The 25,814-nt window shown below is 40.4% G+C and overlaps 1 protein-coding gene across 1 annotated transcript in view; it reads right to left on the bottom strand.

Moving 5' to 3' along the window:
* The window catches only part of LOC115358839 (RNA-binding motif, single-stranded-interacting protein 2-like), a 30,591-nt gene extending 7,251 nt beyond the window's left edge, over window positions 1-23,340 (bottom strand). Inside the window, exons 1-4 of the mRNA XM_030050915.1 lie at window positions 23,216-23,340; window positions 10,082-10,248; window positions 4,567-4,625; window positions 4,260-4,351 (exon numbers count right to left, since the gene is read on the bottom strand). Of these exons, the coding sequence (XP_029906775.1) occupies window positions 4,260-4,351; window positions 4,567-4,625; window positions 10,082-10,248; window positions 23,216-23,287 (390 nt within the window). The 5' untranslated portion in view covers window positions 23,288-23,340. The remainder of the gene's footprint in view (window positions 1-4,259; window positions 4,352-4,566; window positions 4,626-10,081; window positions 10,249-23,215) is intronic.
* Window positions 23,341-25,814: the final 2,474 nt, after the last annotated feature.

The raw sequence follows: 25,814 nt of genomic DNA, 5'->3' as shown, positions 1-25,814 counted from the left end.
GGGCCAAAAGAGGGGAAGGGACAGCAGAGAGAGAAGGATGAAGAGACAGCAGAGAAAGGAATGAAAGGCTGGAGAAAAGAGTGGCTTAATATGCATGATATTTTGTAGACAAGGAGGGAGATGAGAGGATAGGAAGTAGTTGGAGTCTTGGGGAATGAAGGGGGAGGATCAGAAAAAAGATTAAAAAAGAAAAAAGAAAAGAGGAAAGACAAATGCCTGGTGATAAAGGCTCTTGCTCTTTCATTTTAATTTCTGTTCAATCTGTCATTTTTCATTTTATTCTCTCTTCCTCTTCACTAATATTAGATAACCACACAAAACCCACACACAATACAAGTATCATACAGGGTGGAAACTATCCAACAATGTCAAAACATTTCAACCAGCAGAGAACACAAGTGGCCCGATGTCTACTGGAGCTTCAGTCAGCACATGATGTTGGCTAAATTTGACACAGGCAACATGTGAGATTGCTGATCTGACAATGAGGAATTCATTTAAGAATTTATAGCAGTCAAGTGCGTCAACACCTATGCTGAAAAAGGATTTACTGTCTACATGAGTAGCCTGCACACTTAACAGAGAGCCACCTGGCTGGGAGATAACCCATTTTCTGCAAATGCAGTCTGGGTGAGGCAATACTTCCTATTATGTAACACAGTGGCCCACAGTAAGAGGTCATAGGTCAGATAAGACTAATGGAGCTCAAGGCTCTATGATAAGGGAACAAAAATACCTCCCTCCCTCTTCATCCTGGCTTGTCTCCACCTCAGCTGATAATAAATACCCGATCCCACATTCAAACCAACATTGAATCTGTGTGGATATGCAAATGCTCCTGGACCCACGCACATGTGAATGGAGTCTGTGCTTACCTCTCCATATTTTATCTTCTATCAGTGACACACACACAACCCTGAAGTCACGCTCAATGTCTCTGAGGCGACACAGTGGTGTTTGTGCCAGGCCCCAGATGAGCCAGTCTGTCGAGGCGTGTCTGTGTGTGTGCGCTTGACGTATTTGCCTGCTTGTGTGTCAGCAGTGCATGTGAGCTGACGTCTGAGTTTGAACAGGGAGGTGCTGGGAAGTAAGGAGGGATCTATTTTTAACCCTGCCATTGTTCCCCTGCCCCTGCACACACAGCTCCTTCGGGCCTGTTGTGGTGCAGCCTTGAGGTCGGGGTGGCCCATTCGGGAACTGAGCTTACACTGAGGACAGTCTGCAGCAGGTGTGGCCCATTCTGCTGAAGAACAACACTCTAAACCAGCCATAATTAAAGTGCAAATTCGACTGAAATTGTGTCATAGCGTTTGGAGTCAAAGACTAACGCCATGCTGCTGTCTGGTGATTCTGACCTAATGTGACCCAGGGACTCGCAGCCAACTGTGTATATTTAGGTTTTTATAGTGGTTATCAACACCTCTGACAGAGCACATGCTCTCTGGGTGAGTCAACATTTGGTGTTCAGTTGCACTTGTAGGGTGTCGGGATACGCAGGATTGGGTGGCACTGTATAGAGGAGGCGCAGTGAACTTAGACCCAGTGTTTAGTTGCAGTGGACTGGTGAATACCGGATGGCATTCTTGGCCAGGTCTTCGGAGGGTGTGCGGACCAGCTAACAGATATTTTCATTATATTCAACCTCTACTTGAGGCAGACCACCTTCATTCCTGTTCCAAAAAAACCCTTCATCACCTGCCTGAGTGACTTGCTCTGACTTCAGTTCTCATGAAGTGTTTTGAGCGGCTAATCAAATCCCACATCTGTTCCTGGCCACCTAACACCCTGGACCCATTCCAATTTGCCTACTACCCAAACAGATGACACTACGTCATTGAGACTGCAGACCTCCCTATCCCACCTGGACATGGCTAACACCTATAAGAATGCTGTTTATTGACTACAGCTCAGCATTCAATACCACAGTATCTGCCAAGCTTGTTCCTAAGCTCAAGATCCTGGGACCTAATTCCTCTCTGGACCTCCTGTCAGGCAGACTCACATCCTCTGCAGTAAGCACAAACACTGATACCATCAAAGGCTGCATATTCAGCCCTCTCCGGTACGCCCTGTTTATTCATGACTGTGGCCATGTGCAGCCGTAGTGCCAATATAAAATTTGCAGATGACACTACCATCTCAGGTCTCATCACTGAGACAATGATGAGACTGCCTACAAAGAAGAGGTTAGGGACCTGGCAGCAGGGCGTCACGATAATAACCTCACTCTCAACATGTGCAAAACCAAGGTAATGATCGTGGACTTCAGGAAACAGCAGGGAGGAGACAGACCCTTCCATGCAAGGCATCTATCACACATGGTGCCTTAGGAAAGCACGGGATATCATTAAGGATTCTTGCAACCCAGACTTCAGCCTAGTCTTCCTACTGTTGTCTGTCAGGCGTTACCGGAGCATCTGGGCATGGACCACCAGGCTCACCACCAGTTTCTTCCCTCAGGCTGTCAGATTGCTCAATAGCTCCTAATCCACCAACAGACTGCATAATCAGCTCCACAACCTCCACTTTCTTCTACTTGCTTCTTACAGTTTTCCTTTAAGCCATCATGTTGTTAATGTCAAATGTATAGTCAGATGTCTCTATAACGTTTTTAAGATGTTTTTTTTTTTTGCAAAGCAATTGTCTAGCATCATGTCAAACTCTTTTTATGATTTTGAGATTTGTGTGTGTGTGTGTGTGTGTGTGAAACAAATTTCAAATTCCAAATTTCCTCTTGGGGACAGTAAAGTTTAATTTATTCTACTCTACCTCAAAGCACTACCCTCTGACCCTAACACAGTGCACATACCTGGACTTTCAGTGAAGTGCTTTAGTTTTAATGTTTAAACAGTGTGCTTACATATTCTACCGAAATGCCAGAGTCAGTTATTTATGCTGATTTTAGCTGTAAATTTCCTTTAATCATCAATTACTTTTTACCAAAATGTACCTCTAAATTCTGTACATCTGATCATTGGTATATCTGTAAACAATAAGCTCCTTTGCACCACTCCCAATGGCACTGCCAAGATATCTTGTGTATTTTTTTTTGCACAAATGTCTGTCTGACAGTCTGTTAATGCTTTATGTTTCATTGTTTTATTATATGGATATATCCTGTGCGACAGGACATATTCCTTATCCATGTCATACGATTTTCATGTCATCCGATGACCACTTCATACGATGACCTGTGTGTTGTCTGTACATATGACAGTAAACTCTCTTGGCTTGACAGGGTCAGCTGGCACAGTTAATCTGTTACAGTTTTCTGGGGTTGGGCTGAGGGAAACCCGGGTGTTACATAGCAGTGGGTCTGTTTGGGTGCAGAACAGAGGGAGGGAGCGGGGACAGTGGGGTGGAGTGTATTAAGTGCTGGTGTCAGCCCCAGGCCTAGGCCCAGAAGCTGGAAAATGCCAGCCCATTGTTCCTGTCTCATTGACAGTGGGTGTAGTGGCACCCTCCCCTGGGCTCCCTCAATGGGGAGCCTGAGAGCCACAGAGGGATCAGCTTAATGGGCCGACAAGAGTTGCTTTGACTGCAGACACTCGGACAAAGAGCTCACTACAAGTGCCACAACAGGAGCAGGTTAGCAACATACACAAGCACAGAGAACAGGGCGGGAGGGGAAAGAAGAGGAAAGAGGGCAATCAAGAAAAAGAAGAAAAAAGTGGGCACTGCAGGAAAGGAAATCAAGGATTAACAGGGCAGAGGGAATGGTTAAGCCAAAAGCCAAATTGAGAGGTGAGTGTTTTCTGCATAGGAATATACGCACAAAGTCTAGGCTGGATTACGCCTAGACTTTGAACACATTCACCCAATGAAGACATCCTCTTTTACAACTCATGGCAAATTTTGCTTTCCAACTTATTTAGCCAGCCTCTATGCCAGCAGGTCGTCAGCCAAATGATAGTAAACACACCCTCCCAATAAACCAGAGTTTGTTTTGCACCCTTGCCAACAGGACATTTACTGCCAATCAGGGCCCAGAAGACAACAGTTTATCCACAACATGCGGGTGTGTGGATGTGTATGAGTGTGAATCAGCAAAATTTCAGAGAAAGGTCAAGATGAGCCAGAGTGGGTTGTAAGGAGAGTCATGGCTGAAGCAGACGGATTAGACTTAGGATGAGATAAGATGAAATTTTAATTATCAATGCTTGCTAATAAAAGAAGAGACAATAACAAATGGGTTTAATAACTCCAGTGAGTATGCTAGATTGTATAATAGAGTTGAAAAAGAGTTCGCTCATTCTTACTTTGGCCATCTGAGCCTGGACCCCGCTGGACTTCAGAGCTGTAACTGCCTTCTGTGCTGCTGCGGGACTATCAAAGTCCACAAAGCCATAGCCTGTAATTGGGTTAAGAGAGAAACATTAATATTCCTATGCATAAATTTTAAGTGGAAAAGTAGGCTGACACATTTTTGACACATCTTATGACTGCTGCGAAAGCAGCAGTCATAAGAAATAATGATCTTAGCTCTCAATTTATAAAACATGCTCACAGCAAGGTCAAATGAGCGTGAGATGAACAAGCATGAACAAAGCAACCGACAACACTCACCTTTGCACTTGTTGGTGGTTTTATCCAAGATGGCCTTTGTAGACACAATCTTGCCATACCTTCAAGGATAAACACGGATAAAAAACAACAAGAGGACAAGCTCAGTTAGATGAGGTGACTATAGGGCACAGAGAGGAATCTGCTCCTACCACATGCATACCGCTCCTACCAAAACTTCCTGAGGCTGCATGGCTGCAGGTGAAAACACGAATACACACTCCTTGTCTCAGTCAGCTGAGTCTTTCTAATGTGATGTTTAGTGCCAGAGAGATTGCTGTCTGCCTCCACCCTCCTGTCATAGTCTGGTAATGGAGACTGCTGTACAGTAACTCTCTTCCCTGGTGTTGTTTTCAACAGACAGGAGACAGCGCCCAAGGGGTGAAAAAAAAATGTGTTCCAGTTTTGTCTTTACCTAGCACATACACACACACACACACACACACAGCCATGAGAGGCTAGTGAGAGAAAAATGGACACTATCACGGTGTCAAATAAAGACATACTCAGATTCAAACATACATAAAAGAGCAGCCCACACACCCTACTTTCCCTCTATTTGTCCATTTATGTTCAGCCACACTTTTTAATGCTGACTTTCTCCCTTTGTTATCCTTTCTGACCTTGAACCCCAAACTGAAAGTCTCAATGAACCGAGCCCTAACTCTGTTCCTCCCCCTCACACACATGAACTCCCTGAACTCCTCCCTGCCATTCATATCCACTTTCCTCCAAACACAGCCTCCCCTTGCTCCCCCCAGCTTTCTTTGATGTCAGAGGACTGTCAGCCCCCACAGTGGTGTTGATGCTGGGGTGTGTGTGCGTGCTTGTATTATTCTGAGCAGGCTGGGGTGGCATGTCCTCACCATGTGTCACTGAACGATATAGTTTGAGCTGTTTTGTGCCAGTGTTGCGGCATTTTCAGACAAAGTTGCAAATTAAGATTAGCTACCTTTTATATACACTGTAGAGTGCAACAAAAATGAAATCAAGTTTCACTGCAGAAGTGGAGCAGCTGAGATTTCAGTGTTTCATGGAGGAAACTTTGACCCCTTTTCAAAAGCTGTTCCCTCCTGTGCTGATGTTGTGATAAACAAAACCGAAAGAACAGCCACTGTAACATATCTCCAGTCCCTAATACACCAAGTATAGTAATTTACTGACTCTCACACATACACTTACTTCTTCTCTACAACCCTTCTCTTGGATATTTTCGTCATTAACATCTCAGTATAACAGCGGAAGGAGTAAGTAGTAATGACGTTCCTTACTTCATACTTCATATGAAGGCCTAATCTATTTCATCACATACAAAAGAAGTCACACAGTCTTTGAACCATAAGTTATTATCCTGTGCTGTTATTTGAGTCTCCGGTGATCAGGAGAAGCACAGGGGCAAGAAAAGCCAATCTACAGATTTACAGTAGTAAGAGTCAGTGATTTGATGCAATATAGAATAAAACCTTCATGGCATAAAAATCACCTCAAACCTCATAAATGAGAGTCTGGCAGAGGTGTTACACTGTGTAAGTTGTGTGGTGTAATGGCACGCAGTGTTACAAGAGAGTGCATCAACATTACAGTGTAATAGACCTGCCCTTGTCTGGTGGATTTAGTCAGAGAGGGAGGCTGGTGTTCCTCTGTTTGGCCGACATGGCGTCTGGGCGGAGTGTACACTGAAACCTGATCCTTCACCCCTCTGCTTCTCTTTCCTTCCCACCCGCCCCTCTCCTCTCTTTTTCCACCCTAACATCACAGCTCACTGTGCACCACTGGGTCCTACAGTCCTTCCACTTGCCCAGACAACCCAGATTTGCCTAGATGGTCATGGCACTGACACCAGGGCCTAATGAAGTCACCACTGAAAAGGTGTGCACATGAAAAAGCACATATTTACTCTTAGGTTTATACAATGCACTGTGCGTGCTTGGTACATGTTCCTTCTTGTAAATCATAAAAAGCAAAAACCTTGTGTGCATGTGAAGAAGCTTAATACACCCACACCAGCTCCCACAATAAGCCATAAATAAATGGGGGGAAAAATAACATTTGCCAGTTTTACACTGATTTCTCATTCATGCAGCCAAGAAAACAAAACTGACACACTGTTTTTGATCATTGTGGATTTGTTTGGCTCCAGAAACAGGATAATACCGGGAAGCGTTTTACATGACAAATAAAGAAATTTTATCAAATGGTAAGAAATAATGGTCAGTCATACAGGAAACTTCTCAAGCGCACACATTATCCATCCATCAATCGCTGTGGAAAACTCAGCTAACCTGTAAATATACTTTGTTTACAGTTTGCCAATGCCAATGTCATCAAACAGTTGCAAAGCAGCTATTATGGATCATTACATGCAAACACGATGGACAATAACAACTTCATAGTGGTTTCGGTGGTACCTCAAACGCTGGCAGAAAATAGGCTTCATTCATTATAGTGAAGTATGTTAGTGATCAGTCACTTCAACCAGGTATAAAGCTGCTTTTTAAAAAAATCCCTAACCTGGCATCAAAATGTGTATGCATGTTTTTTATGCATATACAGCCATGGTTTATACATGAGGCCCAGGTGCATTAAATATTCAATAGTTGTGACATTCGTGTTTGCCACAATAATGTATAACTCAGCTGTTTGTAAAAAAGGTACACAGGATATTGATGAAACCAGCAGCCAGGAGGAGAGACGCAGCAGCCACCGACTGCCGAGAAAACAGAAAACAGGTCAGAGGAAGAGCAGCTGCAAGGGGCCAATTTGTCTTAATTCAACTGATCTGACACATTTTTTTAAAGACCAAATAAATTCTGAAACACAAGATTAAGTTTAGATTAGATTAAGACAGATATGGTTTTGTTTTCCAAAAGGGCCACTGATGCTAAACAAGGTAATGACGTGAAGACGTACCTTTTCAGGAACATGAAATAATCCAGATTCAAGTCGATATAATTGTTATTAGTGTAATTTTAATCTCTCATTTAGAATTGAGTTTAATCTTTTGACTGCGCTCATTTTAAAATATAATCATACTTTAGTTATCTAAACCTTTTTCTCATTGCAAACCCAAGTTTAGGTAAGACAGTTGAAGAGTGAGAGCCAGGGGACTAGATATATGGAAGTAATGGAAGAATTATATTTCTGAATAATGCAAAGAAAAAGGGGAATTGCGTGCTATGCGGTGCATTTGTAGCTCTCTATACATAATAAATAAATAAATAAATACACCATGCTAATGTAATATTCAAAATATGATCTTAGACATAACAAATGGCTTTTTCTCACTTCATATGTTTTTATGCTTTTGTTGATTAAGATGACTGTCAAATCGCTGCGTGAGTTCCATGCTGCGCTTGGACTAATCCATTATTATTCAATGGATTTTCCAGGTTTCAAGCTGCTCCCAGTACGACTGAAGCACTATTGATCAGTTTGAGGTATCGCTGGACGCCACGCAAAGAAAAACAAAAGCTGCTTTTCATGTTTTCGCCAACAGAGAAGCCAGGAGAGTTCAAAGGTCTGGAGGCAGTGACTGTGTGACCTTCTGCTTACCTCAGCCCTCCACAGCGGTACAGCATGAAGCCATGAAGGTGTGGAGGCCAGAGGGACGTGACAGACAACTCTGACCCACATACAGCCATCTGACATTCTTTCCCAGCAGGCCAAGGTACTGTTTTCTCATTCACTTAGGTTTCCCGTTCAAACCCCTCCACATGCCCCTGTTCTCTCTTTACTTCTCTATTTTACCACGGTAACTTATCTATCAGTCTCCTGCCTTTGCCCTCAATATGTTGCTTCACATTTCAATCCCAGATTACAGATTTTCTCTCATCTAACGGTCTAATTCAACCTGGATTGTTCAAGCTCTGACTAGGCGTATTAGGTATATATCAAAACTCAATTATTTAAATGATAATCGGATTTGCTGTTTATTTTAATTTCCATCGCTTGCATTTGATTTTGGCAATGCCATTGCCACCATCTGAGTGTTGATGGGAATTAGAAGGTAAAATCAAATAGGCACTTGGAGGGAAATGCTGTGGTATATATTCAGAGTATTGGAGAGTTGTGTTTTACAGTTCGGCCAGCACCATACAGACAGTGCATATTCAGGGAGGCTAGATGACGTGCGCCAGTCCTGTGGAGATGAACGTATGGTATGGACGTATTGGTAATTTGTATTGGTAAATTGCTTGTCGGTGTGTAACTCTTTGCTTGCTGCAGCAGAGCAAATCCAGCCTCACACGAGTGGGAGGTTAGATCAGGACAGGAGGAGACAACTTACCCCTCTCTGGCCCCTTCTCTCCTTCTTTAACCCACGCCCCCTCCACTCATCTTTCTTCCTCACGCTCTACATTACTTCCCTCTTTCCTCACTCCATCTAAGGCCATTCTGATTTCTCGTATTCCTCAGATTTAATCAAACAGGCCATATTTTTTTTCACAAACAGCTTTCCATGCAAAGTGATTCCTCTTGCTGAGCATCAAATATGTCCTTAAACAATGTGTCCACCAGATGAAGAGCAACAGCTCCAGATAGCACAGCTGCTATCTGTTCACAAAACCTTTGTTTCTGCACAATCCTGTCTTCATCTCAGCATCATAAATAACTATTTGAATAACTATCTGATCCGCTTACTTTTGATTGGAATGAACTACTGGTTCATAGCCTCATTCTAAATAGAGTTATAAACAATGGCTAGGAGTCACGACAATACTGATGTCCTCCCACTTAAATTAAAGTTTCACCACCAAACTGTGACGCCAACTAGAAACTTTTAAGCCATCTTAAACCTTTTTTTATTATTATTATTATTTAGGATGTATACTGTACCACAAACAAATGTCAGCCCTGGAACCGCTACAATAAAAGCACTGTATGAGTATGTGTGAGCTGAAGCCAAAAACATCTTTTGTTTGAAGTTCAAAGTGTTTAAAAGCCTAATGGCCCTTAGACAAATGCCCTGGATAGTGTTCCTTTTTACATCTACTTTGACTTCACCTTATGCCTGCACAACTGCATTATTTACATCACAGTAGGAATGATCCTGCAAAATCATTTTGTGTTTGCTCTGTGTTTAATTTATAGCTCTCCAGCAGCTGTTATCTGACGTCAACCAGAGCATCTTTGTAGACAACGCTGCTGAAAGTGAAACAGGATGTAGCATCCTGGTGGCTCAATAAGCTAATGGACACAAAGTGAACATGGAGATACACAGATTGTTGGATCGTGTGATGTTGTTACATCCAGTAGTCGAGTTGTAAAAAAAAAATTCAGGGGGGATGGTCAATTTTTTTTTCACTTGATGAAAAGTGAGGATGGCAGTTTTACAGGGGGGATGATTTTGACCGTTTTTATTTCAGGGGGGATGCCATCCCACTTCATCCCCCCTCAACTCGAGTACTGGTTACATCCGTCTTACACATGTTCCAATCTCCCTTCACTGGCCCACATGCAGAGATTAATATAAAATCTGTGATGAGAACTGTCGGACCAAAAGCAGCTGAAAATCACTCACGGTTGGCAGAGCTTGACCAGGTCTTGGTCTGTGGTCCCAGGATGGAGGCCACGGATATACAGGTTGGTTTTACTCAGCTGTTCCCCTCCCCCGCCGCTGCTGTTGCTGCTACTGTTGGTGTTGGGACTGGGGGGTGCCATCTGGTGGCCGGAGGACACATAGGCCTGCTGCGATAAGAAAGAAACATTAGCATTTGTGGATTACAGGCCACTGCCCATGCCTCGATTAACACAGATTAAACCATAGAAAACATTAAGAAAACATTAATAACAAAAACTTTATGTTTTCAACTATAACTGGCTGTAAACTTTGCATTGGCACAGCTGTGGTGGTACTGTTCAAAGTGACAGAACGTCAAAGCAGTGTTCTGTTGATGAGAGATGGAAACTGTTGTGCAGGAGATAGATGATTATGTGGGAGCAGCGTAAAATGATATCACACAGGCCTCATGTCAACACTCACCAATACTGCTTTCTGAGGGGAATGTGGGGCCTCCTGCCTGCCTGCTCCATATAGGGAAAATTGGCCTCTTATGCTTTCTCCATATTGGGTAACTTCTTTTTTTAACTTCTGAACCACAAAAAATCCTTTGCGGTGCAAATCAAAACCAAAGACTCAAAGAACACAGACCAACATTTAGTCAGTCTGATAGCACAGAATTTAATAATAGCCTAGATGTCAACAGCATGTCTCTGTTTTTCTGCAGCTCTTTCAATCATTTTGTTAAGAGCAGGTATTTCTAAACAAATCACTGCCATGATTTTTCAAGCTTATTCTCCTTTTGTTTCTCAAGTTGGCTTAAGCCACAGGTTCAGTTCCAGCCGTCACACATTTCTCTCTCACCTGCCGCTCTCAGTTAAACACTCCACAAAATCCTGAGTAGAAACTGTAAGAATGCACACTGATCCCCAAAAGCAGACGCAAAAACATGAGTTCAACTCAGTCCACGTTTGGTCCAAGGTCCATACATCAAAGCAAAGGAGAAACTAGGGGAACTCAAAGGGATGAATAACAACAGCAGAACAGGAATTCATTACCAGGGTGACACTAGACAACAACATCCTCTACCATGTTGCAACCATCTGCAATGATATGATATATACACACTGCTGTGCATAACAATGCTTCCACAATGGATAACGTCCCACCTCTCGCTCTGTCTGGGCTGTGTTCTTCCATCAGTCTATGATGATTAATAATGAATACCAGCAGTAAACCATGGCAGTCAACGACAGTCAGTGACTCACTACTAGGAACATGAAAAGATGTTGCGCAACTCACAGTGCATCATCTCATCTTACTATGGGACTCTTCTTGGATGAAAGAAATCAAAATTTCGCAAACCACTGCCGGTAATGTCTTTTATTGAGGTTTCATTATCACTTTCTTTATCAGGAATTCATAAACAAGTTTATTCAAGTGCCCTTCCAGGAATAGGCCTGTTATTTCCAAATGACGCTGAGAAAAATAATAAATCAGGAAATCAGTGCAGAATAGGAATGCTACCAAAACCAAATCTTAAGATATGTCTTAAGATTTGTGCTTTTGTGTTGAGAGACAATGACTTTCATCACATTTATTTAACATGATATAAGCACTGTGCCATCCACCAGACCCACCATCATGAAGATACTAAGGGTCATGAGTGGTAAAGAGAAATTTTTATTTTTTTCCCATAAATGTGCAAGAGAATGTTTCAAAAACAAAACAAAAAGTAAAGATATTTACGAGTGGATAAAAATGCAATAATAATGTTTCCATCACCGTGTCTGACGTAGCATGTCAAGGGCGTGTCAATCAAACATGATGACATGCCTGTGATGGCAACACAATGAAAGTTTCAAATGGGAATTTGATTCGAGGCAAGTTCGACAGGGTGAAATGGAGATGTTTCTCAGACGGCAAACAAATAATGAGTGGATCATTATTCCTCAGACGACTTCTTAAACTGTCAACACATAAATCAGATCACATCAAATGTGTATTTGTCAGGGGAGGATTGCTCATGGGAGCTTTTTTCTGTTATACAGAAATATTGTATAGTTAATGAGTGTGGCTTTCTTATTTTTTTTTCTCAATTGCAGTGACCTTTAAGAACAAATTCTTTTTTTTTTTTACAACAACAGCCTGCAAAGTTCTGGTACGAGCAATTTTTCATTAAAGAGAAAATATTTCACATAAAATTAAATTTGTGGACCTTCACTAATTTGTGAGAGAACAAAGTGGGCCTTGAGGTGATAAAGGTTGAGAAAGCCACATGTTTTTATTCAGTGATAAGAATCTAACCCACATGTTCTGTCACTATACAAATGAAACTGAACAGGAAGGTTTTTTTTTTTTTTGATAGAGCCCTGCCTCTCAGCAGGATGCCGTGAGACTGGAATATCTTGTTTTGGAGACCTAGTGGATGGAGACGGCAGGAGGACAATGGCTTAATTTCTGGAGGGGAGTATGGGTCACTGATCAGACTGGTGGTGTTTAGGAATGGCCTAGATGGGACACACAGTCACTGCAGGACCACCAGGAACACCAACCGATCCCCCTAATTAGACACAATCCATAAGGCACAGGGTCCCTCATTGTGTCCACTCAGACAGCCCCTCTGACCCCCATTTTGCCAGCAGCATGCCCCCCTCCAGCACACTGAACAACAGACTCATTTCTCCAAGCATAATCCCCTCTTCCTCCACTGTTGTACTGACCTGAAAACATTGTGTGTTTGCTCTTGTTGGATGACACAGGGGTATGCCCTGCTCAAAATAAAACAAAGAAAAGATGTGTTTATTCTGGCCCTTCTGTTCTTTCTTTCCACAAATAGTCACAGACATCCAAGCGCTCTCACACTTGGACGTCAAATTCAAGTAATTTCCGATGACTTTCAAGGTCTTGGTGGATGAAATTCAAGGACTCAGAATGGCCATGTTTTTATGTAAAACATGGCACTGGTAAGTATTAGACACCAAAGATGCCTTAATTTAATTTTTGGCACATAATTTCTAAATAATTTCTGCACCAATATCAACACACATATCATTGACAGGGTTTTTCCTCAGGATGTGAAGTGTTTACGCTGAGATGGAGAGGGGTCCAGAGGGCTGAGGCGTATTAATAACTTTGGGTGCTATATGTTAATTGCGAAACCTTCCATTCATTTATAGAAACGTGAGGCCTGTGTTTATTTTTCTCCCAAAAAAATACATGGAAACTTGTCATACATTTGTTAGAGCAGACGTTCTCAAAGTGGGGGCCCTGAGGAAGTCCAAAGCAATCACCAGTAAAATAAGAAATGGTTAAATCTGACTAAAAGATAACTCAGTACAAAATGTCCAAATTAGCCAGTGCATAGGAAGGACAAATGTGATCAGAGGTTTCATTCTCAAAACTATTATCTCATCCTTGTTTACAGTGCAGACAACCAAAATCTTCTCAAATCTCCCAACTTATGTAAGGGGAATCAGTGACTTCATAATTTCTGTTTGGGGGCCTGTCACATTTTCAACCCCACTGCTCTCGTGCAAATACACCAGTGTCCCACCTGCTGTGGTTTTAAATGTTAAACCAGAGACAGTGGTTTTCTTTAATTAGTCTTGTTGCACTCGAGGTGATTAATATTTTTCGGAGGCTGCTAATTTACAGATGAACAAAAAGGACAGCAGAGACCTGTAGTAATCACACACTCTTTACGAGAGCCAAGTCCTGGTCAAGCGCCAGATTGTACAAGGGATACATAACTGTAACAACACCCTTTAAATCACCAGTCTACAACCATGCACATGCATTCACACACTCCCCACACACATCACTCACTCACACACACACACACACACACTCACACACTCACACACGTATACACACACTTTTGTGCTACTATGATTCACTTGATTCCTAACATTATCCTTGCAGATGTTGGATAATGCTCTGAGTTGAAAGATATGATCTGTGACAATTATTATTTGGGAAATGAAATAAAACAGAGACCTTTTGTACTTTCTTTGGAATGGTTGGATCACATCTTGTGCTTTACAAGTCTCCAATGAAAAGTAAGACTGATGACTGAAATTTGAAAGTAACTATTTGCTCCACTTAACAGTGAGCAAAAAACATAGAAAGTGCTTTTTTAAAGTGGAAATGCTCCGATAAAAGAGTAGGCCTGCTGTCATTAAAGTAAAATTCATTTAATAGTCCAACTTAAAGTATCAAAGCACTATAGAAAAACGTCTTAATAATTCAACGCTAAGCTGATGCATTAACTTCTGCGGATTAAGCTCCTAGGGTAGGTGGTCAGGTTCATGTTTGCTGAAGTTCATTTTTCTTAAGGTTGGCTGTTATAAAACTAAAAAGTATTCTTAAGAAAATACTGACTGCATACGGATGAGTGATGGTGTGGGGTTACCGAAGGATATTTGCTTTAAAAAAGTGGTGGGATGCAAGTGCAAACCTCATGCAAATGCTCTCAACGGCACATAAATACTCCCAGTAGTTCAGTTTGCTGTTCTGCTGATAATTTAATGCTTCTTGTATATATGTTGTAGCAACTGGAAGTGGATTCAAGCCATTGTTTCTATTTTTTTTTTTTTATATGATTACATAATTTTTTCAGCTACTCAGTCTCTTCACCGTGTATCCAAGAGATGAGAGTCCTTTTTTTGCGGCAGGAAATGCAACAGATGGGGTGATCACATGTGGTTTTCAGTTGCTTTGCTCTCAACAAATGCAGCAGATCAGATTGCAGATTATACTGCCAATTCATTAACCTGCCCTAAATGTATCTTCATTAAAATACAATATCATTCCTTTTCCTTTGACGTGAATGCATGATGAATATGGATTTCTAATCTCATTAAATAATACAGGTTACAGTTATTGCCCAGCCCTGGAAGGATCCCTAAGTATCCCCTGGTTAAAAAAAATAGAGGAAATAGGGGAAAACAGGTAAGGCAGCTATGTTTAACTGCAAAAAAAAAAAAAAAAAAAAAATGTTATAAACTAAATATTAAAAAAAATGCAATTCCAAATAAATCAATTTGAAACAGTGTACAGTTTCAAAACAAAGAGTCTGATGTCCACTTGACACTTTTAGTTCACCATACATAAAAGATGCAGGCACATCAATACCCAAGTCAGATTACTTATTCAGATGAAAAACTACATATATACAATGCATTTGAGTGTGTACAGTTGGTGTCCAGTCTGTAATCAACAATACACACATTCAACGCTCCACTTCTTTCCCTCTGCTTGCTTGCACCAAATATATAACAAATGATCACTGGATATTTTTAGGATCAAACCGAAGATGAACTCAAAAGCATTTCTATAAATAAGACGACTTTCTTCTTTAAACTCATTTCACTTGAGCTGCCAGCACGTATCTGCCTCAGTACTGCACATTATTTATACATGTGGGGTAGGTACTCACCACTCTAGTCTACTCTCTCAAAACCTCAAAAACACACACCTTCATTTCAATTGTGTCATTGGTTGTCAGTTAAATAACCTTAAAGAAACGATTCATTTGCACATATTCTCCACTGTTGCCATCCTAACACTCACTATTCCACTCCTCGGTTCAAGTCCATTCTGTTTAGACATCCTATAGCTTTTATTGGCTTCCTATCTGGTGGTCTGTCTGTCTCGCTCCATCTCTGTTTTTATCTCTCTCTTCCTGTTGGGCTTCTCAAGTTGACCCCAGTTTGACCTATAGAATTCCATGGATTTCCTGGCTGTTGGGGGTATGCCTGCCTTCCTGCATCCTGGCTGCCTGCTGCCTGCCTGAGTGCTCGTCTCCTCCTCAAGCAGGAAGGAGTCACGACTGTCCGTCCAGCTGACCGACTTACATGCAGATTTATAGCCCGGCTGCATGAGAGGCAGCCTCCAGCTTGTGCAGGATTACTCTGCTGAGAAGAGCGAACGCCGTGCACCCACTACTCCTCAAGATCGACGAAAATGAGCTTGATGAAATGAAATTCACGATTTGAATCTCCTCTCCCACCGACTCATAAATAAGTGTTTCTGAAAACTAACAGCAAATCAATTTATTTTCCATTTGACATGCTTTCAAAAAGCATATGAACAATAAATCTAATGACTAATCTGACTATCACACAGCTCTCATCTTTTTCTTGAAGCTAAGGCTGGTCAATATGGACAAAATGAACATGAGAATAATCAAAAATATTTAGTTGTATAACAATATCTGCTAACACATGGTCAATTATCTCATATACAGCATTTTAAAACTGCAAATTTCAAAAAAAAAAAAAAAATATTCCCATGATTTAAGTCAATATTTGCTTTACATCATGAATTATGAGTTATGTATTGTAAGGAGAAAAACAACAATATTAAATTACTATCCAGCCCTAGTTGAAACATGAGTGACAATCTCTGCATGTTTGCTGAGGGTTAAAGGTGTGGTTGGTGCTGTGGTTGGTTGGAATATGGAGGCAGACAGGAAATCCTCTTTCTGTCTGCTCCTGATCTTATCATGCTGCCATTTGAATGAGCAGCTCTGCATTCCTACCAGGTGACAGGGACACCAAGCTCACGTCCAGACTCGTCCGTGAAATCTCTCTCTCCGCCTCGTTTTGTTGTACCTTTTGTCTTTGTCCTTTCATAGGCTACACACAAAAAAAAAACAACCTTGCTCTCTTGATGTCATCTGTCTATCAAATTAAATCAATTTGTCTGTCTCTCACACAAGAGAATTGAAAGATATATAGCAAAGCTGACGCACACGCATAGTGCAAATGCAAACAAATGCATGCCCTTTAAGTAGGGTCAGGTGGCAGGAGCTTGGAAACAGATACCTACAAACACTGGCTCACAGGCAGAGCTAGAGATCTGACAAAATGTGAAGCACACCGAGTGTCTGGCATCACTGCGGCACTTGGCATCGTATTTCAGACAGCTGTGCTTCCTCCAAGGACTCAGTCCCTCTCTCTACCTATTCACCTTCGATGGTTCATGCGGTTGGCAGCAAAGTCAGGGACCACTCTGAAACATCTGACACGTTAAACCATGACAGGAGATAGATAAACATATACCTGGAGCACGGCCAGAGGGACAAAGGTGAAAGCACAGTTCAGCCAGGATCAAGTCAGTATGACAGCGCAGCTCATTTAATGCACAAATCCAATAGCATATGTGAAGACAGCAATTATGTCTGGCATGTAATGTATTTCCTGTTGTTGAGCTTTTACTTAATATAAATGCATAGGTAAGCATATTCTATATATCTCTAGGGTACAAAAAGTGTATTGAAATTTTTTCTTTATATGACTTGGAGGAGTCCAGATTTAGTCTTTTGGCTTTCTGCTCCACTTCAGCACTTCAGCATCTCCTGCATACAAAAGATGCAACGGCTGTAGGTATCACAACCTGGGAGAGGATGTGGTGCAGACTGGTTGGAGCTGCTCATTATTTATGTATACCCCAACATTTCACCTGAGTGTTATTGTCCTGAATTAATGCAACAGTAAAATCTGAGCAATTAAGGTCAGGATACAGGAAATTTCCTCAGTGACTGGGTTTTCAGCTTGCCTTCAAAACAGCCAAGTTAGTGATAAAGGCTCAGGAAAACAGACATTTTAAAAAGATCCAGCCTTGATGCTACAAGGTAAGCACAAGTGCATTAGGAGCTTCAGCCTCGCGTCAGCTGCCTGCCAGCGACACTGTGCCACTCCTCTCTTAAAAATTCCATGTGAAATTCATAACTGCAGTCACTAAATCTAACTTTGGAAAGGATATTTTTCCCAATGCATATATTAGCTGCAGAAAAACTAGAGAAGAATGTGTTACTTATATATAAGGTATTCTTGCATTTGTTTGCACAGATTTTATTCCATTTGAGAATTATAACAAAATTTACTTGTTTGGGTCTTGTTTCCAATTCAGTGTCTGATATTTGAATGCAAAACACTTATCAATATGAATAAATACTCATTACTTTAATCTTTGTCAAGTGCATGTCATAAATGAAATGTAGGTCTGGGGTGTACAATGTCAAACATTTTGAATGAATGCTGCTTTTGCGTTACTGTCACTTGTGTAACAAAAAGAGGATACGTATTTCTAAATATAGACTGAACGAGGACTCTGTAGGGAGAACACAGGAGTGAAGATGGTCATTGTGGTATAAAAATTCCTACATAAAAAGTAACTCTGCAGTTAAAGGAGAAAAGCACTGGTTCCCAAAAAAAAATTTCAGCACTCCAGAAAAAGGACACTTTTGACAGACAGCCATAAACTGTTGAAAAATTGGATTTCATTACAACAACATTATACCACACACCAGTACCTGCAACTTTAAGATCGACATTTAACTACAAATATTGGTCCATTTTACAAAATATGTTTACAACCTAGATATGTAGGCACACTTTGGCTGTGGTGGCTACAGGCCTTCCAGTTTCAGGCTCAGCTGGCCAAAAATTGAAGCCATGTTACGAGCATATGCATCACTATGAATTATCAATGCACTTAACTAACTCTTCTGCACACTTTTTACTCGGTTAATCTTGAAAAATGTAGCTGCTGTTAAACCCAATCACCAAATTCATTACATTAATAATAATCTGTCATTGTGATCCCCATTCATCTCTGCCACGGTTCTCTCAGATTCACTGCTAAGCCAGCCCACATGCTATTGTAGTCCATGTTTTTCTTCAGCCAATTGAGAGAGGTTTCCAGTTATTTAACATTTTTGATCGGACTGATATAATGTGAAACGAAAGTTTATGGGCATATTCACAAGATTTGCTTGTGTCAATTCAACTTCAAGTCTCCCTGTTATCATGAAATCACTTACTTTATGGCAAAAGATTTACATGGAAAATGTAATCGTGAGCTCAGGCTGTGTTGATCCAGTAGCCCATTAGTTCCTCCTCTGTGCTGCTTGCTTTGCCCAACAAACCACAAAATGTTTCATTTACTCTGTTTGATCGGAAGCTCAATGTTATTTTGTTGTTCATGCAGAGACAGATGGAGGAAAGAATCTCTGATTATTCAGATTTACACTTTGAGGTCATTGGAAAAATGAAAACTTCATCGTGGCACACAAGTCTCTCTTATTATGACAGTTTCCTCGAGTAATTATCCAGGGTGTTTTTGGCCGGCCAAAAAACGATGGCATCTGTGCGACTGCTCCAAATGATGTAAAAGCAAACATTAAAAGCTTCAACATACATATAAACCAGATGTTTTGCTATTACATTCTCTATCATCATCATATCTTGAGCTCAGTATATTAATATATAATTTTAAAATATCAGTCATTCCAATGCAAAAGATATAAGGGCACATCTATAGAAAAATATAGTGCTTAGAATATTGTAAAAAATGGAGATAACATATTTGTTGCATGCTTTATGTATATGTGAGTATTTTGTTAAAGACACACGGAAACCATCAGCAGATGCATGCATATGCCAATAAAACCTCTGAAGGTGTTCTTCATTGGCCATGGTTACTGTGGTAATGTGATAGATCACCATCTGCATCACCAAAGTACAAATAATTACAGTAAATAATGCCCAGACATGCAGTATCTCATTATTATACATAGTTTAATAGAGTGGTCAGCATGGCAAACAGCTGTTTTTTTTTTTTTTAGCTATTGGTGCTTTTTGATAATTATCTGGAATGTATCTTTGACCAATCAGGTTTAGCTGAAACTACACATTAAATGATATATACAATACATATTTAAAAATAACATAATAAAACATGAGACACTTATTATCTACCATGTCATTGCCCCGTTTAGTCCAAAAACAAAACTATATGGTCTATACTGTAGGTTGCAAAAGAAAAGCAATCCTTTCAAAGTGTTTCACTTGCCTGGTTCCCATATGATGTTTGAAAATGTGTGGGCTTTCACACTTCTTTTGTTAGGGAACATGGTTTTAAATTCCATAAATTCCACTCCTGTCATCTATAGCAGACAACCTCTAAGCATCAAAGAGAATGGCATAAAAGCAAAAAAAAAAAAAAAAAAAAAAAAAAACAGGCTAGAAATGAGAGCATAGGTTTCTGTAAGGTAAGAGCTGGTAAACAGCAGTGACATCTCAAAGCTTGTGTGGAGTTGAAAGCGAAAGTTTGAACTTAATTTAAAGGAGAAACATGAAAGACCTCACTTCTGCTATTCTGCCATATGGTGAATGGCCTTTTAGTGGAGGATTTTTGATCCCTCCAACAATGAATCTGCTGTGGCTGTTATCTTTTGCTCACTAAACATTCCTCTTCTTTCATATGATATAAATGTCCACAAGCAGACAAAGGTGCGCCTGTCCTGATTATATTGTGTTAGAAATTAATAAATAAATAATAGTTATATTTAATCTATTGATATTATAAATCACAACAGAAGGTTGATGATTCATAAAACAAACAATTGCCCCTTGCAGGATGAAAACAAAAATCTGATTGACAAATACAAAAATAAGCCTTTCTATGAAAGCCTGAGTGAGACATATGATACCTTTCCAAGTAAGGAGCAACACGGCACCTCCTGTTGTTTTTCCACCCAGGAAGCTTTACACAGAACCCGACCAAATCTGATTTGAGAACATTAATTCTATTTATTTGAGGGAGGAAATGAGGTGCAGGGTCAGGGGAGGAGCAGCCGGCTTTAGGCACGAAGGAAACCAAACTCCTTGAGTCATCTGGTTCAGTAATCACCACGCAAACACAAAAAATGCTTTTCTCACCCCTCAGCATGCTTTTTTTTGTGCTCAGCCTTTCATTTTACGTACTAATGTGGCGCAGGTATGGCGACAGGAGAGTGAGAGAGAGAGAGAAAGAATGAGAAAGAGGTGGAGGTAGGAGGGGAAAATGTTAGGAATCTCAACACAGGAACTTGACCTCTCTGTGAACTGTAGCTCCACAAAACAGAGGAGCTTGGGACCACCAAAACAACTGGATGAGGAAAACTGCTTCCTTCCTCTTTTCTTCCTTTTTTTTCTTCCATATTTTTCAGTTTTGTCGGAATCCTAGAAAAGCTTTGACGTGATTTTGGAGATTGATCCAAGTACAACCTGTTCATAATGCATTATCCAGCATCGGAAATAAATGGACATCAAGAAATTAACTAAGAGACATTTTTCATCCCGGACATTTAGCGACCACTCAGTCACTTATAGGGAACACTTCAGCATAATGATCTTAAATTCCTGGCTCTTCTGCATTATACACAATCAACAGCAAAAAGTACAAAGGTCAAGGCCACAGTGCTATGAAAATACGCATATGACTGTAGAATTATCACGTAACAAAGCATTGCAGCTGCTTAAAGGGCATTGAAAAGACAAGACAATAAATGAAAATACAAATAGGAGATAAGAGGAAAGTTTGAAAGAACTGTCCCAATGTAACAGCATATTAGAGCAAATATGTGTGATATTCCCGCACCAATGCTGTATTACATTCTGCTCCTCTCACTCACATTTAGATTCATTATTTAGAAACATCACTGATGCAAACTACTTGAAAAGCGACAGCTTGTCAATAGCAAAAAAAAAAAAAAAATGCAAGTCCACCAAAGACGTGTCTAGCGTGAACATTGCCCTGGCTCGACACGCTATGCATTATGCATTTTACTGTCATAAAATCAAAAGAAATTTTTCGAAAGGATTTATGATACTTTTCCACGTCAAAAACTGTTTGCTTTGGGCGTTAAATGATCATTTCAGCTCCTTGTAGCCACAAAACAAGGCACAGCCTGGTAATAACTGAGGAACGCAATGGCATGAAAATGTATTTCCTGTAAATATGTGCTGAAATTTTCAGTAGTATCAAGTAAATTGTATTGTATGCAAGTGTGTGAGAAAGAGTGAGTGAGAGAGAGAGAGAGAGAGAGAGAGAGAGCTGCACTACACACTATCATCTTCAGACAAGCCCCACTGATGACATCAGATGTGGGCAGATAGAGGTAAACATGTACAGCAAAGACCTTATTATCTTAGAAAGGCAATATTTCAAAATACATTCAAACGTCATTTATGGTCCCAAAGCTCAGAGCAATACAGTCAATAACCAGCATGTTGAGTATTGGGAGAGGGAGCAGCAATTTGTGAATGCATTTGATATGAAAACACAACATAAAATCTCTATGTTATGTCCATTTCATCTTCAAAATAAGGAACATTCAGCATCACTTCTGGGGAAAGAAAGTACCTGCTATTATGATCCATGCAATAAAGAAATATGCCACTTATTTCTAAGCAAATGTAAATATACTAGTGAATTAAGAGTATTTCTGGAGGGGGAAACCACTTTAAAGCGACTAATCCATACAAAACATACATACAACATACAAAATTAAACCTGTTTGCTTTTCCAGTGTTATATAACAAAATATGCTGTGTTTTGTTTATTTCCACGCGACAGAGAGAACACAGATAATTTTCTCACACCGCCTTTACATCTGCCTTCTCCAGACCGCCTATAAAAGATCCAATGTCAACAGTCAATGTAACCATTAGAGTGCGATTCATAATTTTGGGAATGTAGTCATGGTCTGGTGGGATTTTTCAAGGGGTGGGGCATAATCTGCTTTCAGATGGGAAAAGAGCAGAAAAAAAAAAAAAAAACTTTGCAAACTTACGCGGCAGCGCAGACAATGAAGACTTGGTTTTAACACTGGATATCAGTGTTCACTGAGCACTAAAGGCAGAGGCAGAATTTATCTGCCAAGAATAACATGCTACCCCAGCGTCTCTTTCACCCTACCCCCACCCACACAAACACATTTACGCACAGACGCGCTATCCCAGCACGGTACAGATACCCATAAAAGTTGCTCTCCACCATTGACTTTTCCAAATGAGTGAGCAGAGCCATATCGACATCCTTACTGTAGTACTCATATACCAATACTACAAAATAAAACACCGGGCGACTCGCCTACATGACAGGACCGAGCGTAGCAAATTTCGCACACAGACATACTACGGTGCCGCTGCGGTGTAGTAAGCAGGAATTTTTCTCCGCGAAGTCTGAAGTTAATTCAGTATACGTTTCGCTTTTCAAGGACACTGCAGCGCACTGTCACAAGCCTTTTGTCGCGACAGACACGGGCGTGTTGCCCTGCAGGGTGAACAAGCCGAAAACGAGGAAAATCTCGAAAGGGCTCACCTTTTTGCTGTTTCTGCTGTTATAGCCGTTGTATGGGTTGATTCCTGCCCTTGGCGGTACGGAGAGCAGCATTTTTCTCGGCGCTATGTCCGGAGCGGCGAGCACAGCCCAGGCTGCCAGCTGACGTCAGCAGCTCGGGAAGTTGGGCTTGGAGTCCCGCTGCTTGACTGCTAGTGGTGCTGCAGTAGCATAGCACGAGCAGCAGGCCGGGGGCTCCCAGAGCTGGCTCCTGGGACCCCAACATGTGCTTGAGTGGGCCCCGGGCAGTCCCCAGTAAAACAAGGCATAGTTCAAACTCCCTATCGCTGCACAGAGTAAAAGAAAACGTGTAAGAATGGCTGTAGGGGGAAAAAACAAATAGGGTTCATTGGGATAAAACGTTTGGCAATTTCTGGGTCTGAGATTTAATCAAATCTCGGACTCCTTTACTTGAAAATTTTTGGGCATCTGACTACATGGAGGTGACTGAAGACCACCTTGGAAGTGATAAAGTGGCTGCTCCCCTCTGTGCCAATAATTTTTTAAACTTTTTTTTTTCTTTACTCTTCATTTCCTTAACTCTTGGCCTTGTTATTTACAACAATGCCATTTTCCCATCCAGATACTTGGGAAAACAATATGAAAACAACACATATTCTTTCAAAGGCAAACTCTACCTAGACTTTTTAAAACAAACATAAAAATACTTTGTTTATTCATTAATTCATTCAGTTCTCCAACACTGCACTTTGTTTGTGTATTGTGTATTGAATAGTTGGTATTTTACAGTTCATTTTTGTGCTATATTCAAGGGTTCAGGGTTTTTTTCAGCATTGTTTTACACCCTGAATGATTTTTTTTTTTTGCGAAGATACACTATACTGTTTCTATATACTATGACTTCATAGTATATAGAAACAGTAATTTTTACACAGTGTTAAAGTAATACTGTAGGAGATTAAAGGTAAAAATCATTGGGAAATTCTGACTTCCATTCCACTGTCTGACATTAAAGCTGTTAGAAGTCTTGCTGTTTCATCCACTGAGTCCTGGTTTTCTATGAGCAGCTTTGAGATCCTTCAGTACATTTTGTCTTTTGTGCGTTGTACCACTCTGTTTGCTGCTGTATACCGTCTTGAAAAACAGATTGTGAATCTCAAATGACTCCCTGGTTAAATTAAGGCTAAGTAGTTAAGCAAGCAAGTGTGCCTGCATGCAAGTAAGTAAGCAAATAAGTAAGTAGGTATATGTATTCATGTAAGTAAGTAAGTAAGTAAGTATGTAAATAGGTAACTATGTGTGTATTTATGTATGTAAGTAAGTAAGTAAGTAAGTAAGTAGGTAGGTAGGTAAGTAAGTAAGTAAGTAGGTAAGTATGCATGTAAGTAAGTCAGTAAGCCAGTAATAAATAAATAAATAAATAAATAAATAAAAAGTGTATCCTTTACTGAGAATCATAGGTACTCTAGTGCACAAAGGGATATTAAAGGAATATCATTTGAACTCTTTGGTTATTATCTTTCATGTAAGCAAGGTAATAGTTTTACATAAATAGACATGTCAGTGGAGCTCCTTTTCACCTATTTTTACCCTACAGAGGTTTTTTTTTTTCACTGCTTGATGTTCTGTTAGAAAATTCCACTGCCAAGAAATTCCAACTTATAACCAAGTCATCTCTAAACAGATTTAAGGGCATAAATGGAGCTTCAAAATGCATTAGTCCCATTCTTCTGAGTATTTTGTGCCTATACCCTACCATATAACTGAAGCAGGGTCTGTAGCTCTTTGCTTGAGTGTCTTTGTTTCTGTGTTTTATTACTTCTTCTAATTGCTGGGCACTTTATAAAGTTTGTTTTAGACACATGCTATAAAAAATTATGTTATCATTATAAAGTTATTATGCATTCTGGTTGGGAAACTGACAGCACTACTGTAATAAACAGTTCATTTGAATCCAAAAGGTCAGTTTGTCTTCTATTTATTGCCTATGGAGGAGCTCCAGATTGTGCATGGGGATGACATCACATTTTAGAGTTATGGTTCTGTGGTTTCTAGCTTTAGGAGAGAGATGTTGATGCTCAGAAACCCTGTTTGAACTGCTCTGTGCCATAACAAATAAGATAGGTTAATACTTGAGCTGAGTGGAATTCCCCTTTAAACTAACTTTAATGAACATATGTTTGGATCACATATCATCTAGAGTATTTTCAGACTTCCAGACCATTAGGACATTTTGAACAAGAAATGTTTTGAACAAGAAAACTTTGTGTGTGTGTGCGTGTGTGCGTGTGTGTGTGTGTGTGTGTGTGTCATATATGCCTTATTAGAGGTAGAAATCAGTATATCTGTGCTGCACAAAATTACTCTTCAATTAATGTTATGGCTATGAAGATAATCCACATACTCTGTGTTTCTGTAATGAATGTCAGTGAGAAAACACCACTGTAACACAGAAGAAAGGCTTAGTCTCAGAGATCTGCTAAAATTACAAAATGTATTTACACTGGCAATAGGGCAGGGAGGGGAGTCTGGAGGGACTGTAACAGAATTGGTCGGTTTTTCTTCATCTCCAATAGCTAATATCTCTTTCTCTATCTCTAATATCTCCCTGCTCCATTCA

The sequence above is a fragment of the Myripristis murdjan genome, chromosome 5 (assembly GCF_902150065.1).
Source record: "Myripristis murdjan chromosome 5, fMyrMur1.1, whole genome shotgun sequence".
Taxonomy (NCBI): Eukaryota; Metazoa; Chordata; class Actinopteri; order Holocentriformes; family Holocentridae; genus Myripristis; species Myripristis murdjan.
This window is presented reverse-complemented; position numbering and strand designations above follow the sequence as displayed.